General features: G+C 35.6%; 1 protein-coding gene across 1 annotated transcript; it reads left to right on the forward strand.

The window, feature by feature from the left end:
• The first annotated feature begins 783 nt into the window (after positions 1-783).
• Der-1 (derlin 1) lies at positions 784-16,010 on the forward strand. Its single transcript, XM_069826971.1, has 7 exons — positions 784-971; positions 1,078-1,244; positions 3,563-3,674; positions 8,387-8,478; positions 8,657-8,805; positions 10,734-10,844; positions 15,692-16,010. The coding sequence occupies exons 2-7, from the start codon at positions 1,092-1,094 to the stop codon at positions 15,846-15,848; spliced, it is 774 nt and encodes a 257-aa protein (XP_069683072.1). The 5' UTR covers positions 784-971; positions 1,078-1,091; the 3' UTR covers positions 15,849-16,010.
• The last annotated feature ends 6,561 nt before the right edge of the window (positions 16,011-22,571 follow it).

The following is a 22,571-nucleotide window of genomic DNA, read 5'->3' on the forward strand; positions in this document are numbered from 1 at the left end:
TACTGATAAATATTGTCTATTGTTATGGTTTTTTTTCAAAACAATGTCTGTTGTTATAGTTATCAACAATTTTATTGTTTTCAACAAGATGTGCATGTTTTCAGCTTATTAAAATCTGATTACTAAAAGATGTCTTATTACAATTTAATAAACTGAATCTTATTTTAAAGTAATGGATAATATATGCTGTTGAAACCTATACTATTTGATGTGGATATATATAAGTGAAAGTAATGCTGAGCAATTAAAGAGTTTTTGGAAAAACAATCATAGTCCAAAAACATACATTTTCAGGAGAAACAAAAAACTATCTGGCATGGGTGTTGTTGACACTTCAAGTATGAAATTCATCATGCCATTTCTTAAGGTGTTGTAGAAACTTGGGAAAACTGAAGTACAATTGCCACCTGGGATCTGCAAGCATGAATGACGTCATGCGTTGGGTAGCAGTACTATAAATATATGCTCGCGCATGCGCACTCTGTTCACAGACGAAGCTAACAGCCACTATGCTTTCAGATTTCAGGCGACTAGTGTACATTTATAACGAAACCAAAGCACTATAATGTCAAACTTCGTATTGTATTTCGCCTCCACTCTTGCCTCCGCTCAGTGTTGCCAAACGTACGCATGCTCCTGCTTGCAACTGAAGATGGCTCTGCTAACATGGATTAGAGTGGGATCGTCATTCTTAGCGCTTCAGGTAGTGAAAATGTGAGTTAAAGAGTTACTTTGGGCTATTGTTTAAACCATTTCTTGAAATACCATGGTTTTCGATACATCGAACTTAAATGAAGGAAAAAATGGTATTCATTCTGGGGTGGTTGAGGACACCGAATTGTTGATAGGACACGTGTCATTAAATTATTGAAAGACTTATAAAGTTTATATTCTGTGATGTGTATTTATGGCGCTTTATGCTGACTTCTGAGATATTGTTATTGCGTAACGTTATTAGCGTCTTCGTATAGGTATGTGTTCAGCCTGAATTCTATCAAGAAATTATGTGTAATTATTTGGCATTTCATAATAGATTATTTGTGTATATTTTGATTCAATTTCATGATCTTCTTTCAGAGTACTTGGATAAAATGAGTGACATAGCCGATTGGTTTAAGAGACTACCACTATTCACACGATGGTGGCTTGCACTGACTGCAGGGTTTTCGTTACTTGGGCGTTTTGGAATATTCAAAGCATACCAGTTGGTGTTATTGTATGAACCTTTCATAAAACAATTCCAGGTAAAGTATTCCAGTATTTCCTTCCAAACATTAAGTGAAGACCATAAGATGTTAACAATAAAGTTACACTTAGTAGTAGGGGTTTGGCCAGTCTTCGATATCTCCCCACACCACACTCGGGACTGACGTCTGATTTGTGTTTCGTTTTGGGCTAGATGGGTGGGTAGTTAAGTGACATGTGACAATTTGGGAAAATCTGAAAGAACAGATCATAGAAGCTATTGTATGTTGTGTTATGCTAAATGCGTGCAGTGTCGAATGCACATTTAGTGAGTCACCGGGACGGAGGGTAGACAGTAGACAGCAGCTGCCGTGCGGCGAAAGTGGGGACTGGGGATAACTTCCCCTACTGGCGATCTATTCAGATTTAGCCTAAACCATGTTCTGGAGTTTATCCCCAACGATTTAAGTACGTTTTCTCTGCTATGTGTAGTGTAGGAAGATATCGAAGTTTCACCCACAATGGCTCATAGACATCCAAAATGTTATTGTACAACCCTCTCTTTCCACTGCTTAAATCGCCAGCTCGTAAGTTAAAAAGAAAATTACGTAAATTTTTACAATAGTGTTCCCAAAGGTCGGCGGATAGCAAGGACCCCCACCAAAGACTACGGGATAGAGAAGGAGAGGGGTTTGGGTGAGTTAGTGACTTTCTTAGACAATAGTAAGTATATGTAAGGCATACCAAAAGCCTAAACTAATCTAACATAACCTGTCATTGATTCGATCTTACGAAAATTCTCCTTTTCTCTGTGATCAGTAAGGAAGGAAACGCACGGAAATGAGATGTATATGCTGCTCCCCCCTTCTGCCTACCCCATCCACCTCGACTGAGGAATCCCACCTGCCTGCCACATTCACAGCAACTTTCCGCCTGTATTTTGGTGCGAAATTGGTGTCGGCTTTCAATTTTCCTTTTATTTACGGTACATATGACTCGATTAAAAGCCAAATACATACATATATGTATCTCGAACACTTTTAAAAATGGAAACAAGTGGATAATTCAGACAGTTTAGCAGCGTTGACTACACTCGCCACTAGTCACTGGGTTATAATATTACCGAGCCATGTTAAACAAAAGAGAATCGAAATGTTGCTAGTAAAATGCATTATATGGTACATTCTCAATGGACCAAATTGCATTTTTCATTCTGAAAAGGAAATTTGAAATGTTACATTTGTTCAGATCAAATTTCTGCACTTAAAGGACAAAACTAAAATTGAATAATTTACAGGGAGCTTCACCTGAAAGACTAGATTTGCATAATATATACGTCACTGTGTACGTTAACAGAAAACCACAATTCCAAGTCACACAGAGATTGTGTGCATTCGATGTGGGTCTCTGGTGTTTCGTCAGCTCATGCGAGTTGTGTGGATATAAAGGGAAAAGTTGAGATGGTGTCGGGTGGAGTTCCCAGGTAGCTCAATTGGTAGAGCGCTGGTACGTTCAACCAGAGGTCCCGGGATCGATACCCAGTCCCAGAACAATTTTTCCCTTGAAATTATTCAAATCTGCTTTACAGGGAGCTTCACCTGAAAGACTTACTTACTTACTGGCTTTTAAGGAACCCGGAGGTTCATTGCCGCCCTCATATAAGCCCGCCATTGGTCCCTATCCTGAGCAAGATTAATCCAGTCTCTACCATCATAGCCCACCTCCCTCAAATCCATTTTAATATCTTCCCATCTACGTCTCGGCCTCCCCAAAGGTCTTTTCCCCTCTGGCCTCCCAACTAACACTCTATATGCATTTCTGGATTCGCCCATACGTGCTACATGCCCTGCCCATCTCAAACGTCTGGATTTAATGTTCCTAATTATGTCAGGTGAAGGATACAATGCGTGCAGCTCTGCGTTGTGTAACTTTCTCCATTCTCCTGTAATGTCATTCTGAAAGACTAGATTTGCAAAACTAAAATTCTTTCAATCATTTATTGCCATAATACACTGCTCTCTTAAATAATTGACTGAGCATATTGGGAATTAAATCAATGGTTTTCTCAAAACATGCTATGATATGGTTCATATAAAATAATTTCTATCTCCAAAAGGAAACAAGAATGAGCAAAATTATATTAGACTTGTTTGAAATATCTCAAAGAATAACTCCCTCAAATTAATGACTTTACTTACAGTTCACCCAGTATATGCAGGACACCTGGAAACTCTAGTTATTCTTCATGTCAGCTAACTACCCCTGTGTAACAGCATAGTTACAACTAAACTTTGTCTAAATATAAAAGAATTATCTTTATTTCTACTTTGATATTAATAGTATAGCTATTCTTATTTAATGTAACAATCTGTTGCAGATATGGAGACCATTTACTGCTGTTTTTTATTATCCACTGACACCACCAACAGGATTTCATTTCTTAATAAACTGCTATTTTTTATACAATTACTCACTCAGGCTTGAAACAGGTAATTAAAAAGCAATATTGATGAGCATTTTTATATTGATGTTACTTCTGTAGGCATGTTTATGTTGTGCTCTTTTCTCAGATTTACGTTACCTAACCACACTTGAATGTTGTTGTAGTTCTGACACATGTATGGCCAAATGGTTAGTAGCCTATGTACTTTCAGTATTGGAGATCTAGGTTCAAGATAACAGGCAAAGTCCATTCAAGTGAGTAAGACTTCATATCTTAGTAAAACCTGCTGAAATGATCACTTCTACTCAGCCGCGGTAACCTCCAATCACTGTCAGTGACCAGACAACTTCATAGATTTACCTCTGCTTGACAGTCAGCCATGAGCTGTTCAGAATATTGGTTTTTTTACTCTGTCTATGAGGAAAATCATATAGAATCTCATTCTTTGAAATCGCAGAATATATTATATTTTAAGTTCTTTCTGAGGAATGTCATGAGATCAGAAGTGGTTAGATTACTGCTATTGTTTGTAATATTGCTTAATTCCTTGTTCTGCAACTTCCCAGGAGGATAATGCACATACAGCAGAACTCTGTTATAACGACATCCAAGGGACCTTAAAAATTATGTTGTTATAAATGAGTGTCGTAGTAACCGAGTTTCATATAATCAGTGTAGTGAGGTGGAAAATGAAAAATAACAAACTTAATTAATTTTTTTTTATTTTGCAATTTATTTTGCGTAATTTTCAGAAAAGTCTATGAATATGTTAGAAATTTATTTTTTCAGTCGTTGACTTTACTACTTTATATATTTTGTTAGGTGTTAACCTTTACATAATAAGTTGTGTGATGTATGAACGTTTTCGTTGAGCATGTCAACATCATCAGATACACTCTGTCATTTTACAATATCAATACTCTCAGTGTTATCTACACAAACAATACATGTTTACTATCATATAAGGATGAAACCTATTAAAAATTATATGAATTAGTTTTATAATGTTCAATTGTGGATACCCCAACTGTCAACAATTAAAATATACTTATATTATCATGGATATATTCTTTGCAAGTCATCACATGTGAACGATATTATGAACGATGTAATGATATGAGGCTAAAAGTAAGATAAAATATAAAAATGAGCTAACTCTATTCAATGCTTTACTATGCATGTGAGGATTTGCAAATTACAATATTTTGTTACAAGGTATTCACTTTTCCATATCATGGTGTAAAATTCTAGCCTGTTATAACTGCCTATATTTTGTAGATCTTGGTGTTATTATTTATGCCAATATGTTGGGTTTAAACTGTTTATAGTTAATCAGATGATGGGCGTATGTTCTGTTGTTGTTCACTTAACCAGTACACGACCAACATCCACAGAAAACACTTCTACAACAAAGATCTCAGACATTCGATTCACACCATGTTAAATAAACTTCCACAACATCACTACTGGATTGAATAATTATCCTGTAACATGAACAACAACAGAACATACGCCCATCATCTGATTAACTATAAACAATTTAAACCCAACATATTGGCATAAATAATAACACCAAGATCTACAAAATATAGGCAGTTATAACAGGCTAGAATCTTACATCATGATATGGAAAAGTGAATACCTTGTAACAAAATATTGTAATTTGCAAATCCTCACATGCAAAGTAAAGCATTGAATAGAGTTAGCTCATTTTTATATTTTATCTTACTTTTAGCCTCATATCATTACATCGTTCATAATATCGTTCACATGTGATGACTTGCAAAGAATATATCCATGATAATATAAGTATATTTTAATTGTTGACAGTTGGGGTATCCACAATTGAACATTATAAAACTAATTCATGTAATTTTTAATAGGTTTTATCCTTATATGATAGTAAACATGTATTGTTTGTGTAGATAACACTGAGAGTATTGATATTGTAAAATGACAGTTTGTATCTGATGATGTTGACATGCTCAACGAAAACGTTCATACATCACACAATTTATTATGTAAAGGTTAACACCTAACAAGATATATAAAGTAGTAAAGTCAACGACTGAAAAAATAAATTTCTAACAAACTTAATTAGGCTTATTTTAGATTTATGTATTCACTTTTAAGCGTACCATGAACGTAATAAAATACACGTACAATTATAAATGCAATATTCTGTATTAAAACAGTTTGTTCAATACTCACCAAACTTCTTTACTTAGAAGTCAAGTAATCAGTCATTTTACTCTATTGTCTTCTATTTTCCCAATACACACTTTCTAAATTACGTTCTATATGCATTATTCCAGTTACAATTTCACTGCTCCTTCCCCTAGCTTCGATCCATTCTGTTCAATTGCAGCAACAATTTTATCCTTGCGCTTCCAAATCGTTTGGACTGTGCAATTAACTAGGCCAAACTCACGACACACGTCAGCTTTTTTAATTCCATTCTCAATTTGATGAATCACTAACTTTTTCTTCGAACGTTAAAACTTTTCTTTTAGTGGCCATACTGCATGCACTTAATGAAAACTACCTGGCCGAAACTGATCGTACGCAAGTGCCATTAATACGGCATGAATTCTGGCGGGTTAAAGGAAATCTGCCTCCATTCCAGAAGTCTATGACAGAAGGGGACAATAAATAATTCGCCAGATTTCAACAAAATATTTCTAAAAATACTTTGGTTCTTAGACAATCTTATTCCAAACTGAGGTTGAAAATGACGTTATATGCGAGGTAGACGCATATACGTTTGTCGTATTAAGCAAGGTAGAAAAGCATATGTCTTATGAGGAATTAGTTGGGACCACAGAATATTTGACGTTATAGGCGAGGTGTCATACAAAACGCTATAACCAAGTTCTACTGTATTATGAACAAGCGAATTACTAATTTCTTCGCAACAGTGAATGAAACAGCAGGACTTCATTGCTTGTAAAGTACTAGCGAACTTTCTGTAGGCTGAAACTTTATTTCAAAATTAGCATTACATTTATCAAGTTTTTATATATACTTCAGTTTGGTTACTGATCTCAGACACACAAAAAGAGGATACTATGCATATATTATCTTGTCCAGAAAATTATAGGATAAGGGAATTTCTTATTGAAGAGTCGTTTCTAAAACTAAAAATCAGATTTGCTTATATAAGAAATTATGTAGATTGCATTCAGTAAGGAAGCTCCCAGCAACATCATCATTAAACAAAATATCTGCTCGAAATAATTTATGGTTAATTGCATGTTTAATTAAAATTGTTCATGTTTATATGATGGTCATTTCATAAGTCATGGCATCTATATTATATCAGCCAATAAAGCTGCAGGAATAGAAATTCACTATAGCGATTGAAAGTCACTGGAATGTGCTTTGCAATGCTAGTACCAAATTGGGTCCGTGTACAGGAGGCAATGGGTAAGGGAAATTGAAAGATGCGTAAATAGAAATCATTGTTTTATTATGCACAAAAGAAAACAAAGTACATTACTCACAGCTAACACCCTTCAAAATAATCCCCCAAGGCTTCCACACATCTTTGCCAACGCTAATGCAGGCATTGAATACCATCGGTTTTGTGTGATTTGTCTGTGTGTACCACCTCTCATCAAAACGCTGTTAAGATGTCCTCCCTGTTTGCAAACCACTTGCCACATAGTGGCTGCTTTAATTGAAGAATGAGATCAAAGTTGCATGGACTGAGATCAGGCGAGTAGGAAGAGTGTTCCAACGCACTATCATCCAATGCTTCTTGTAGCTCAGAATGACACTGATGAGCATTTCTGCCACGAAGAACTGTAATTTTCACGTATGACCGCTGTTCAACTTTACTTACATCCATCATGGAGCACAGCTCTAGCATGCTAACTTATGCGTGTGCTGCCAACTAGCCACCAACGCACACAGACGCAATCTGGCAGTGGCATCCCGTACAGTGTACAACAGGTTTTGAAACGTATACACTGAACTGACCACATTTTCGGTTATTCGGAAGATGTAACATAGTTACCATGACTTATGAAATAACTCTCGTATTAGTTCTGTCATATGTTCACGACATACTTTATAGAAAGGAAATGCTACTTTATGTTTAAGAGATTAATTCTTTGAATTTTGAAAGTATGAAATCCTCTATAAATGTTATTAATACAGTGAACTAGATGTTTAGTAGCATGTACTGGTAATTTAATGAAAAGCATAATGAACCATAATTTAGAAAAACGAAAAGCATAATTTACAGCTGCATAAAGCATAAATCTTGTTATTATAGATTATATTAATTTGTCCTACAGAATTTATCTGTAATATTGACACTTAATATTTAAGGAGAAAAATTCGCTCCGGCGCCGAAGATCGAACCCGGGTCCTTGGTTCTACGTACTAAGTGCTCTGATCACTGAGCCACGCCGAATTCAATCCACAGCACCGGATCGAATTGGAGTCAGGCCACAAAGGGAAACATCGAAGGAGGAGAATTTGATACGGTGCTGTGGATTGGATTCAGTGTGGCTCAGTGGTCAGAGCGCTTGGTACGTAGAACCAAGGACCCGGGTTCGATCCCCGGCACCGGGGCGAATTTTTCTCCTTAAATATTAAGTAATAAATCTTGTTGCCTAGCTGATAAGAGATGACAGCAGCAATAGTACTAGTTCTTCCTGTGGTGGCAGTACATGCTGCTGCTGCTGTTGTACCAGAAGTGGTTGTAATAATGCTTGTTTGTTAATACATTATTAATATTTCTTGTCATAGGCATTTTTGATGGACGGCCAGCGGACTACTTCTTCATGCTTATCTTCAATTGGCTGTGTTGTGTTACTGTAGCATTGATAGCTGATATTCCAGTAAGTATAGTTTGTCGCATATTGTATTCTGAGAGAAATATCTACCACTACATTTGTGGAGATGCAAAAATAATAAAACGGAAATAAATTGAGAATCTAGAGTTAGATTACAATATTTTGGCTACAAATGTACATAATTTGTTTTGTGAATTCTTACAATTTCGAATTCTGTTTTCAGCTTCTAATGGATCCTATGGTTTTGAGTGTGCTGTATGTATGGTGTCAACTAAACAAAGATGTCATTGTTAACTTCTGGTTTGGTACCCAATTCAAAGCCATGTACCTTCCGTGGGTTCTGTTTGCTTTCAATCTTATTATATCTGGAGGGTAAGTTTATATCTACCGTTTTCTCGTATTGTAATTAACATTCCATACTATTGTTTTCGTGTTCACATTTTTCTATTTTCTAATTCAAAATATATAAGAAATATTGTGATTATTCATAAAATTTATTTGTAGAATTTGGTTGAAATACACATCATAAGCATCCATGATATGTTTACTTTCTAAGACTTCATTTGTCTTCCTCCATATTACAATGTATAGTGTTATGGTAAATATTAAGAGAAAATATGTGATACTGTAAAAAAAATAAATGTTACGAATATGACTCGTGTGTTTTACAAAATTCAGTTACCAATTGTTCGTAATCTATTTTCATGAACTGTAATCTGCAAAACATACAGAAATTACATTATTTACTGCACACTGAATATGAAAGTAAAATTTCACTTTCTGTATTGCACATAAAAAGCGTTTTTGAGTTATAATTTTTTATTAATATACTTAATTAATTCTTCTCATATCCAGTGATATAGCACTCTTTATATTGTAATTGTTTGTAATATTACTTAGCTATTTATGAAAATCAGTATAGATGGGGTTACATTCTGATGAGTGTGTCATAAGTCTATGTCTTTACCGAATTTCTTAAATTTTTTTTGGAAGAAATTTTGACTAAGCCTATACATTTGCGACTTGTACAGAGGAGTGATATTTTACATGGAACATATTTTTTGTCCTATTTCCATAACAACTAAAGATGGATTAAGTTCTAATATTTATACATTTTTTAAATGCCGTTAAAGCTACAGACATCTCCTCCTCCACTCATAGAAAATTGTTTAATTTTGCTGTACTTTTGTAATAGCTGGACTTACGTTAATTTTGCAAATTAATTTGTGGCTCACTAGTCGGTAATTGTTCAATTTCTCCATGGGTACGATATATATAATACAGCCCATTATACCTTTGCAGGCCTAAAAAAACTTTTATATGCCCTAGAGCCAAAAAAAAATATGTCGTATGTTTACTTATATTTATTTAATTGGCAACAACTTATCTTCAGCTTGTTTGGCTTTAATAATAACTTCAGAAGGAATTTCGGTTGCAACAGATCCTGACGTCATTTCCAACATAACAGAACATTGTTTATTAAATTCAGAGACTGGTAACTTAACAACAAAGAAATAATAGCATCATGCATGGCCTCCCTCAACGAATAATTTTTATTCTATGTATTCTTTTTTTTTCCTAGTGTTCACAGTCCTTAGATACCAAAACAAAACACACTGAACAAGACATACAAACACAACGCGAATTTCTAACTTAAAACTCTTGTCATAAAGTTTTAATTTATTCATTTATGGACTAGTGTGCCACAAAAAAATATATGAGCTTTTGGCGAAATTTCATGTTTAAACCTCGGGTCAGAGGCCCTCGGCAGTAACCCTGTAGCCCTCGCTATAAACACTTTCATTTCGTCCTTGATACATAAATTACTATTTTACCCATACATTTTACGACTAGAGGTATAATTATGTAGATAATATTTCAGACACAAGGATTTTATTATGACTTTATCTCATGTAACAAATAAAATGAAAAAAAGAATGATTTGTCTCATATAACAAAATTTAAAAAAAAAATTGCTGATTTTAGTAAATTGAGATTTTGTTCGTTTGTATGTGTGTTTTTTAATAATAAGTCCTTACATTTTAATAAATTACATTTCATGTACATGATTTCCAGATGAATTATCTTGTAGATATTACTTCCAGAAAGGCGGCCATTTTAATACAAGTGATCATTAAGTGAAGTTTACTGTAGTAGGTACAAAACTCTGGCAGTGGGAGTGTTGTACTTTTGCAAAAGAAAGGGATCATTAAGGGTGATATCCGTATAAATTAACAAATCTTTATTTGAAATAGTGTTAATTTGAATTGTTGTATGACACTAACTATTTTATCTTCTAGTGGAATCTTGGAATTGGTAGGAATACTGGTTGGACATCTCTACTTCTTTCTGATGTTCAAATATCCTCAGGAATTGGGTGGACCAACTTTACTCAGCACACCATCAATATTGTAAGTTCACAAAACTTTCACGATTTTTCTACAGTATCAATCCTTAATTTCCCTTTGTTGTACTTAAATAATAATAAGAATAAAAAGGCGTTGAATGTATATGGACTACATATACCATGTATGTGGCCCACTCCATTAACACGTATAGGCGAGGCAGCAACATTGTCAAGTCACTAACTGTCCAAAAAAAATGGTATTATACACGTCAAATCGAAAAAATAATTTATATATTTTTTTTAGTTAGTAGCATATTATTTTTATGGACAGATAACTTTATTATTTAATTTAATAAACAGTGCGATAAATTTAAAATGTCTGTAATGCCAATTTCCCCAATTTTCGGAATATGTATGATAAGCACTTTCTTGTGTTAAATTTAAACGTACCTTGTTAACATGTTTCGACCTATTTTGGGTCATCTTCAGAACTGGTCGTTGTTGGTCTTGGTGCCTCTTGTTTCCTGTGAGGGTGCGTTCGTAGTGTAGAGTCAAAGAGTGTATGTGTTTTTGTTTTCCAATGTTAGTGTGATGTATTTTTTGTGTTCTTTTGTTTGTGTTGTATTCTTCTGTTTTTTTGTGGTTTTGTTTTGTCTTACGTATTACATCACACTAACATACGAAAACAAAAATACATATAAAATTGCAACCTCATTCAAGAAATTAAATTACAACATCGCATACAGAACAAATAACACACTACAAAAACATCTCAACACACAAACAAACAAACAAATATAACCACACAGGCGTATACAAAACTCAAATGTAACACCTGCAACAACTTCTACATAGGACAGACAGACAGATCATTTCAAACACGTTACAAAGAACACATCACAGCCATAACAAAATTACAAAACACCTCCACATATGCAGAACACATCACAAATGCCAACCACACCTACAGAGACATCAACACAGACATGGAAATACTGCACATCCAACCAAAAAGCCAGAAAGTAAACACACTAGAACAATATGAAATATACAGACACACGAAAACACACCCCAACGATATTCTCAACACACAACTCAATTTCAAAACACATACACTCTTTGACTCTACACTACGAACTCACTCTCACAGGAAACAAGAGGCGCCAAGACCAACAACGACCAGTTCTGAAGATGACCCAAAATAGGTCGAAACATGTTAACAAGGTACGTTTAAATTTAACACAAGAAAGTGCTTATCATACATATTCCGAAGTGATACAGTGTTAAAAGTTGTGTAATCAAGATGTATATATCCCCAATTTTTTCTTAAAAAATCTGAAATTTCACTAATTTTTACAATATTCATTTGGCAACTGTATATATAAAACATGTTTTTAAAAAAATCATGTCAAGTTTATCATTTTCAACAGTTGAAAGATTAATCAACTCAGAATATGAACCATTTCTACGAAATTTCAAACAATAAAAAATAGGAAAGTTTGAATGTACAAAATATAATTCTTGAGTATCCAAGGAAAAGTGCAATTGCATCTTTTCGAATACTCAGAGGGTATGATTTTGTCAAAATACTTGAACAGAATTGTAATTTTTTCTTCACCACTTTGTCCATTGTTCAGTCTTCAGGAAAAGATGGATCAGAATCATCTTCAGTGATGTCCAGCCCTTTCCTCTAAACCCACTGTGTGTGAAAAATATTGGAGCGGAAGCGAGTTAATGGCTTTATTACAAAGAATTCAGTATTAGTTAACGACGACAACAACATTTTAAAATGCACTATTTCATGGCACAGTTTAAAATAAAACAAAAAAAAAAAAAACATGTTTTTTTTTTTTTTTTCAACACCGCATATTGATATTTTCTCTATTGTTGCTGCTATATTCTTTCTCTTTCTCCTGTCAATGTATAATCTTGTAATAATCTGTGTTTATAGAATAACTCTTCTCGGGTTCTCAGCCAGGTGAGTTGGAGATTTACTTCCAAGCTTTCGACGGCTAGCTCTGCCATCTTCTTCAGGGAATGAAGTGATGTGGGACCATGTCTAGCCGGTATATGTGCAATAGTAAGGCTTCCCGCTACGGGCCAATCAGGAGCTAGTTCCTAGTCCCGACCGCCAGGCGCATTCTGGTTGGTGGAAGCGGCAGCCAATCAGGAGCTACTTGCTGGTCCCGACTGTCTGCCGTGTGCTGATGGTCTAAGCTTATTGATGGCAGGTTTCCATGCTGTACTCAGCTGTAGACCCCCGTCTCTGTTGAAATTATTGCCATCTAGCTGGATTTCGATGGCTTCCTTGATATCCAAGTCCCAGTAACCTGATGTCTTGTCCAAGATGGTGGTGGTGCCGAAATCTATCTTGTGACCAGTTTCTAGGCTGTGTTGGACTACTGCAGACTTATCGGGGTAATACAGTCTTATGTTGCGTTGATGTTCCTTGCAGTGTTCCATAATGGTGCGTCCCTTCTGCCTGATGTAGCATTTCCCACACTCACAAGGTATTTTGTAGACACCAGGTGTCCTAAGACCAAGGTCGTCCTTAACTGGTCTCAGCAAATTCTGAATCTTTGTGGGCGGCTAATGGATGGTCTTAATCTCTGCCATCAATACACTTGGACCACCAGCACACGGCAGACAGTCGGGACCAGCAAGTAGCTCCTGATTGGCTACCGCTTCCACCAACCAGAATGCGCCTGGCGGTCGGGACTAGGAACTAGCTCCTGATTGGCCCGCAGCAGGAAGCCCTCTTTTGCAGATATACCGGCTAGACATGATCCCACATCACTTCATTCCCTGAAGAAGATGGCAGAGCTAGCCTTTGAAAGCTTGGAAACAAATCTCCAACTCACCTGGCTGAGAACCCGAGAAGAGTTATTCTACATCAAATGCCGGGAAAGCCTCAAGTCATACATCTGAGTTTATGTTATTACTGTATTTACCCGCATAATAGACGCACTTTCTTTTTCGATTTTCATAACTAAAAACTAGGGTGGATCTTTTATGGGAGGAAAAAATTTTGGTGGAAAAAAAAAACACGTATTAAAGATGCACCAGCTTGATAACTTTCAGCCTATAATTCGCTGTATAACTTGAATATTTCGATGGGTTCTTATTCATTGTCGAAACACAATTTTATCAACATAGTTGATTTCTGCAGATGTCCTAAGAATTCTGTGTTATTAATTGGAGAGTACCTATATTTTGCACGCATAGAAAAAGAACCAATCATGATTGCGACTGCCTCCGTGGTCTGATGGTCAGCATGCTGGCTTGCAGATCCGGAGGTCCCGGGTTCGATTCCCGGGCTCGGCTCCCGGTGAATTTTTCTTGAAGAAGAAAACTTACCTGGGTGTCTAGAGTCTGGAAATTTGTATGAATGTGAGTGCAATTGTGAGTGTGCTGGGTTAATATTAATTAACCAATCATCAAAATATAAAATACATCAGGACTGTCGCTGGGCAGTAACCTGAACACACGTTTCAGCGCCACATTGTTGACAAGTAACTCCATCTGTTAGCACAACCATGAAGCATCTAATAGATGCTATAGAGTTACCAACAACGAAAAAAAAAGAAATCATGATTGCAGTGGTACTATGTGTTGTTGTTTAAAAACTTGAATTTAAACATACTAAGCAGTGCATCCAATCTTACGACTTTCAACATTATTAAAACGATCTTTGTTTAAAATGAGATGTGTTTATTATGCGGGGATTTTTCACGCAAAAAATTTGTGTGCGTCCATTATGGGGGGACATCTATTACATGGGTAAATACGGTAATTTCATAACTTTTGGTGTACCTAAACTTTATCTTTCCTATTACCCTTCTTTGTGACTTGTATGATTGAAATACCAGCATAACAACGAAGGATAGATGTGAAAGTGCTTTAGAAGTTCTAACTAGGATGTCTGAGTACTACTTAAAGACCCTTACTTACTTACTTACAAATGGCTTTTAAGAAACCCGAAGGTTCATTGCCGCCCTCACATAAGCCCGCCATCGGTCCCTATCCTGTGCAAGATTAATCCAGTCTCTATCATCATACCCCACCTCCCTCAAATCCATTTTAATATTATGCTCCCATCTACGTCTCGGCCTCCCTAAAGGTCTTTTTCCCTCCAGTCTCCCAACTAACACTCTATATGCATTTCTGGATTCACCCATACGTGACCTCGAAAGTTACCACATTTGGTTTTGTCCCCCTTTTTAAAAATAGGTACAATTATGGACTCCTTCCATTGTTCTGGTACAATTTCCTTTTCCCAAATAGCAAGTACAAGTTTATAAATTTCGCTATATAATGCACTTCCACCCTCTTGTATTAATTCTGCTGGAATTTGATCAATACCTGGAGACTTGTACTTTTTCAGATTTTCTATCGCAACTTAAAGACCCTCTCTGATAAATAATGGAAGGGAGGGGGGGGGGGTACATTAAAAGAACACACGAGTTGCTTATGCACTTTATTCTTCTTCCTCCTACTATCATTCCTCCCATGTTCTGAAAACAGTTCTTCACTAAATCCTCCAAATATAGATGTTTAACAGGGTAGGTGATAAAGGGCATCCTTTATGTACTCCTCTTTCTATTTCACTTCCTTCTGACATTTCTTCTAACCTAACTTTGACTCATTGATTCATATAAAGATTATTGATCAGAATTGGAGTGGTTTGACAATTAAAATACGTACTTATCATGATTATAGAGTTGAAAGGAGATTAGATTGAAAAATGAAGTGCTGTTGGTCACATCAGGTGTTTTTTTTAGGCATATGGTAACTTATTGAGTGACCCTTGCATAATATAGAAACTGCTGTAATGGAATGGAAGTTTGTGTAGTTCTAACTGTAATGTGCAGTTTATATATGAAATGAATGACTTCCTTTATTTTCTTGCAGATATAGTTGGTTTCCTAACCAGAGAGGTGGTGTGCATGGCTTTGGCATTCCACCTGCAACGAGACGTCCAGCTAATGATGGAGGAGGAGGAGGCGGTGGTGGGGGAGGTGACAGACACAATTGGGGAAGAGGTCAAGTTCTTGGCGGTAACAACTGACCATTTTAAGTGCAAAGCCAACTTGAGATATTTTGTTAAATAACACAGTTTGTTCTGTGATGACTTTCACTGAAGTGTGTTTTTTAATCAAGCAAAATAATGATGGAATAATACTGTTATAAGTGTTTTTTCTTTCTGGTGAATGGATCAAGTTCTTAGACATATGGATAGTTTCATTTTCGTAATTTCATGTGATGTTTCTAAGTTGGTGTCCACGTAGAGTTTCGGATTCCATTAATGAAACTAGCAAAGATCACCATTGGATGAAAAGTTAATATTCGAATTCTGAGATCATCTTCAGTTTCAGATTCAGTTATAACACCAAGAAAAAAACTGAGAACAATAATCCATATTGTTTGATATACTATTGAAACATAACATATTCTTGTATTTATGTTCTTCGATTTTAATATCTCTTACATTATATTTTCAGTATGAGAGTTTCGTTTTTTTTTTATATGGGGAGCAAATTTAGTTTGTTTAAAATCCAGGGATAACATACAACTACCAAGTTCTTGGCTTATAAAAGACCTAGTCTTTTTTGGCCAGCTAATGCTATAACTAGAATTTTCTCAGCAGCCTTTGTATTGTACAGTTACATTTGGTTCTTTTATATGCAGATGATTCTTGACGCGTCTTCAAAATGTCCTCTAGTGTCAAAATTTGGAGTGATGAAAAAAATTTCATTACCATTCGTCATACTGGCCAATTGAAACAATAGAGAATTTTTTCCCTTTTTAACATTCACTCGAATCCTGGATATTTCTACTTAATGTAACGACTTATTTGTGTTGAATCCAGTGGCGGCCGGTGAGGCAGTCTGATCGTGGTGCCAAAAATGAAAAAGGTTGCACGCAAATAACCCTAGTGAAAGATGATAATCATAGCTCACGTTTACATTATGTTATATAAAACACATTAATTAAACCAGCTATTTTACCAGGTGTGCAGTTAATAATGCACCTAGTAACAGTTAAAATAAATTTCTAAATTATAGACATCAGCTCAAAGAATTTGAGTGACCACAAGGGTCCTGAATACAATAAACATGTACAATATAATGTGATGTGATATATTAGGAAAAAAGAAACATTTCCGAAACTAATAACGAAATTTACAAATATAGATAATGCAAATCTTTCACAGTATGGTTAAGTCAAATATAAATAACTTTTATAACTAGTAAAATTACCGGAAAAATACACGAGATGAACAATGATATATATATATTTATTTATAATAAATGAACACGTTTGCACTTACTTAAACAAGTCAACGAAGCCAAGGCAGCGGCCTGAATAAGACATGTTCATGTCCTGCACAGATCCCATGTATCGTTAACAAAAGCATCAATACTAGCAACAGAGTAGCGATATTTAGTTGCCGCAAAATAAAACAAATATTACACAAAATTAACAAATAGTGTTACATAAGATGAAAAAAATATTTATCTTTCTAAAGCGAACCATGACTGACTGTCTCTGCATTCAATATAGTTGAATGGATAATAATTTACACATCCAAATTCAAGTTGTGTACATTAGCTTTGAATTGGTAACATTACATTAAGATTTGGCGCGGAACTTTAACTTGTGTTTTCGTGCAAATCTGCGCTTGATGGTTCCTTACCTAACGTCTCCAACAACCCTGCCATCTAGCGAAATTTCTGCATTACTGCGCTCTAGCGGGCGGAATATTAACTACTGAGTCAAATTAAATTCGGCTCAAAGTCTGCCATAAGAAATGCATATAAACTAGAATCAGTAGCCTTTTGTACAGCATTATATGGATGTAGGAAGTGCCATACCGAACTGGCTCCAACATTCGGAAAAACACTGCAAGAGTGCGTCCCAATCTGTGCACACGCTTGTTCAGATGAAACACGAATAAAATGTATAAACTATTACAACTGCTTTTTAGGATATTATTTTTTGTTTCTTTCATTGGTGATGCCATGGCACACTGGCACTGCCCCAAAAGCCGCCCCTGGTTGAATCCAAGAAATGCTATTGCAGGCTTTGAAGTTATTAATGTATATTATGTTTGACATTTTTAAGGCAGTCTTAATTTTCTTCTAACATATTTCTGATATGCTAAGTATGATTGAAACATTGTGATGTAAAATACTGGAAGGAAATGCATGTTACGTCTAATTTCTGATCTGTTAATCTTTCAAGGACCAAAGTAATATAGATGTCTAATGTGTGTTACATGTACCCGTAATTAACACTTGATTCATTGTGTTCCACGTGTGTTCACTGTTACCAGCCTGAGATCATTTGTTGTCTTCGTCTGAAAGAAGAATATACTTCAACATTCACCCTACGAAACTTTATCATTTGTAAAGAGAAGTCTGAATGATTTGTTTGGGAAAAGAAAATTGTATGTGCTCTTTTTTTTTTTCCCCCTCTCAATGGAATATATAGAATTTCGGAAGAAATGTTTTCACATATTGTGTTAATTTTGGTATATTGCATTTGAAGTTTAAATGCAAAGAATTTTGCAATTATTTTTATTTGCAATAATCCTTATGTTCTGATTTTGAAATTTGACATAGCATATGTTTGTATTGGTATGCCCTTTTTACATCATCCATTTAATTATAAAATATAATCTGTTTTCTTCAAATTTTTTTCACATCCGTTTTTGAAAAAAGAAATGAGATAACACAAAAACACTCATTTAAGTGTTGAATTGCATACAAAATATACAATATATATATGCTTTTGTTGGTATTTATTTTAATTACGTTATTTTATACTGTTACAGTTTTCATTTCGAAATACAACTATATATTTTAAAAGTTAATATTGTTGTTAATACCTATTGTGAATAATATTTGTATTATAATGTTGGTTTGTTTAGACTAAGTCAGTATGTCTCTTCTTCCGTTTTCTTTTTTGGACAATATCGTAGCAGTACCGTCAACCGGGTATACTTTACACAAGGGGGGTAACTTTACACATTTATAGAAACTTGTTTAGAAGGCAGCACATTACAGACAAAGTGTAGCAACTCCGTGGAACTGATTCTATGTGACAAGAGCACATATGTGTGGTAGACTGAAGTGTGTGGCATTATTAAAACTGTTATAAACCATTTTTCTAGAAATGTTTAAAGTTACCCCCCTTGTGTAAAGTATACCCGGTCGACGGTATGTCTGTTAATTGAACCATTGTGCATAACACCCATAGAGTTTAAACAACGACCAAAGGCAAGTTTATTTTGCCTTATGTTCATAGGATTCAGAAGCAATTTGTTCAGAACATTAGATCAAGATATGTGAAAGAATCTCTTAGGCTGAGATTATGATCACCGTTCGTTTGTGTTACATTTTGTTACGGTGAAGTTTGTTGAAGTTTAACAAATACAAGTTCCGTGTATTTGATTACGATTAACGTTAAAATGAACAAACACAAGATGGCACTGATTCGACATTGCCAAGGTCTAGCTTCAACAAACCCAAAGAATAGTAATGTATGTTACAAGAGCGGTATGTTGACGTTTTCATGGTCGAGGAAAAGATTGAAAAAGCGAAACGTAGTTGAGCTTTTTTAATTTCCGAGAACATGAAAACAAACATACTGCTCGTGTATCGTACATTATTTTGTGCGAAGATCGTTTATTACATACCTGAAACACGAATTTCTAATTAGTTGCAATGAAATCTCCATGTTGGTTTCTGTTTAATGACGGCAACTTTGGAACACCAAAATATCTTTCTTCAACATTGTTGCTATAAAATGTTTTCTGTGTTTACTATACTCCAGCAGGCCGTGATATAGGCCTACGTCTGTCTTTTTTTTCCCCCAGTCTATAAATGCGAACTTAAAACAAACGGTAAGGTTATGTAATGATTTATTTTTCATTTTAATATTTTAACAATATTATTTATATAACATATTGCAGTAATAACATCGGCATCTGGAATCTTGTTGATTTTTTCACAGCTTCCTTAATGTTACTTGTATCAGGAATGAAATAAGTTTCGTGGAGTAGTAGACTTTACTTAATTTTTGCAAATATTTAAAAACAATAATTAACATTGCAATTTAGGTGAAATTGCAGTGGTAAGTTTCCAATTTATAATTATTACTATGTTAAACGTCTCTAAAAATAATATGTTAAAAGCCTAAAGCAGTAAAATGAATGTCGCGCTTAAGCGGTAAGAAGAGGGAAATTGTTATGTGTGTTACGTTGGGAATACTGAATGTGGTATTTCACACTTACCGCATATTGGTTCTGTGCGGAAAACAAGCAAATACGCACGATCTCGCACAAATGTAAGTTGAATGTCATCCAATGACAAATCAGAAGTGCGGCCATATTGCTGCTGAAATATTAAATAAAATAATATTAATTAAAGATTACGTAATACGAGGAACAATCTTTGATCGATTATGTCAGGTTACATGAATATATTTCCTCTATAAGGCACAAAACACATTTTTGTTTAAAATTATGCATAATAGGCAAAAAACATGAAAGCATTCATAACACCTAATACAACAATTTGTACGACGTAGTTCTCTTTAGTGTATTGGTAAAGTGAAAGGCTGTGGTGTAATTGGACCCAGGTTCGAACCTGAAGTTAACTTTTTTTTTTAATAATTTATTTACATTATTTTAGATACGTTATTTTATTTTAACCTGAAATAAAGGGGATTTTACTACATAAATATATCTGTAATTCGCACTATTTCAGCTGTTATTGCTTTATCATTGTCGTCATTCTATATTAATATGTCGTAACATTTTTGCAGTACTGCTATTTTATTTATGTTGTCTCAGACTTACCATAAAATTCAAGGTTTATCATAAGTCCTGCGCCATGGTGTCATGGTCTAAGACATCCTGCCTAGGATGCTAGAAAGCTTTTGTCATCTAGTCTGCTGTCAAAAAGTCTGAAAGTTAGAATTTATAAAACAGTTATATTACCGGTTCTTTATGGTTGTGAAACTTGGACTCTCACTTTGAGAGAGGAACAGAGATTAAGGATGTTTGAGAATAAGGTTCTTAGAAAAATATTTGGGGCTAAGAGGAATGAAGTTACAGGAGAATGGAGAAAGTTACACAATGCAGAGCTGCACGCATTGTATTCGTCACCTGACATAATTAGGAACATTAAATCCAGACGTTTGAGATGGACAGGGCATGTAGCACGTATGGGCGGATCCAGAAATGCATATAGAGTGTTAGTTGGGAGGCTGGAGGGTAAAAGACCTTTGGGGAGGCCGAGACGTAGATGGGAAGATAATATTAAAATGGATTTGAGGGAGGTGGGATATGATGGTAGAGCCTGGATTAATCTTGCTCAGGATAGGGACCAATGGCGGGCTTATGTGAGGGCGGCAATGAACCTCCGGGTTCCTTAAAAGCCAGTGAGTAAGTAAGACTGGGTGTACGAAGTTTTCATATTTCCTCTGTGAATGTGACAGCAGATCAAGGAGCAGTCATTGGGAACAAAAACACTGGCTCTCATGCATTAACCTTGTGATCCTTTCCTGGATTTATTTTCGCGTGCACATTCCAGATCAAATCAAGAAGTTCCCTTCGTGCTCCGGTTACACATCTTGCATATAAAAAGGTTAGTTTAGGTTTTTATTAACTAAGTCCGCGCATGCGCAGTTATCATCTCACAGCCTGTCACTAGCTACATGTGATCGTAACACCATATCGTCTGCATACATTAGTAATGAGACTCTACTGGGTGTTCAGTTTAAAGTGTGTCATGGCTCGCTGTATGCTGTCATGTGGCTAGCTGATGAGCCTAGTAAATTCAATCTTCCTACACTTCCGCAGCTCAGGTGTATAATCTAAGAGGCAGAGAAGTTGCCTAGCAAGTACGGCGTTCATTCTGAAGAGTACGTACCGATACGTACGGTAACGCCGGTAGTGGCAGGAATGTGAACTGTTTGGAAATACGTACTGTCGGGATATGGGGAGAGGGTTAAGACGATTACTTACGTATTTGTTGACATTAACTTCGACGGTCAACATGGACACGGAGCATTTGATTTGTGTTGTGGAATGTTACCGTACGCAACCAATGATAACAAATACCCTGCGTACGACTTGCCTGCGCAAAACACAGTTCGAAAGAGGTTATGGTAGCACACAGACCGTACAGACCGCCATCTATTGCTACGATGTTCAAGTTATACCGTACACGTTCTCAAGTTCAGATTGAAGAACGCCTTAAATAATAGGCAACTTCTCTAACATATAAGCTGAAACTCGCTTCAAATCGGTGACCCAACAACAGTGACGTCATGACACACTTTGAAATGAACACCCTGTAGTTGATGGGTGATTCTACTGATGTCTGCTGTGGCTATGTTGAATAGACTTGGACTCATCAGATCTCCTTGTAGTACTTCATTAGTTTGTGAAATGAGATTTGATGTGCTTATTTCATGAATAATTTCAAGGGAGAATTGTTCTGGGACTCTTCACTTAGCACACGAATGCTCTACCGACTAAGCTACCCAGGAACTACACCCGTGTTGTGTTCCTGGGTCCCAAATTTTCCATTTATATCCACACAACTCAAGTGGGCTGACAAGGTATCAGAAACCCAATTTTGAGTACACACAAACTTTGTGTTACTTGAATTGTGGTTTTCTGTTAACATATCTACAGTGACATATATATTATGCAAATCCGACTTTCAGGTAAAGTGAATTGTGGTTTTCAAGCAGTGGCGGCTCCTGCATATTTCTT

The sequence above is a fragment of the Periplaneta americana genome, chromosome 5 (assembly GCF_040183065.1).
Source record: "Periplaneta americana isolate PAMFEO1 chromosome 5, P.americana_PAMFEO1_priV1, whole genome shotgun sequence".
NCBI lineage: Eukaryota > Metazoa > Arthropoda > Insecta > Blattodea > Blattidae > Periplaneta > Periplaneta americana.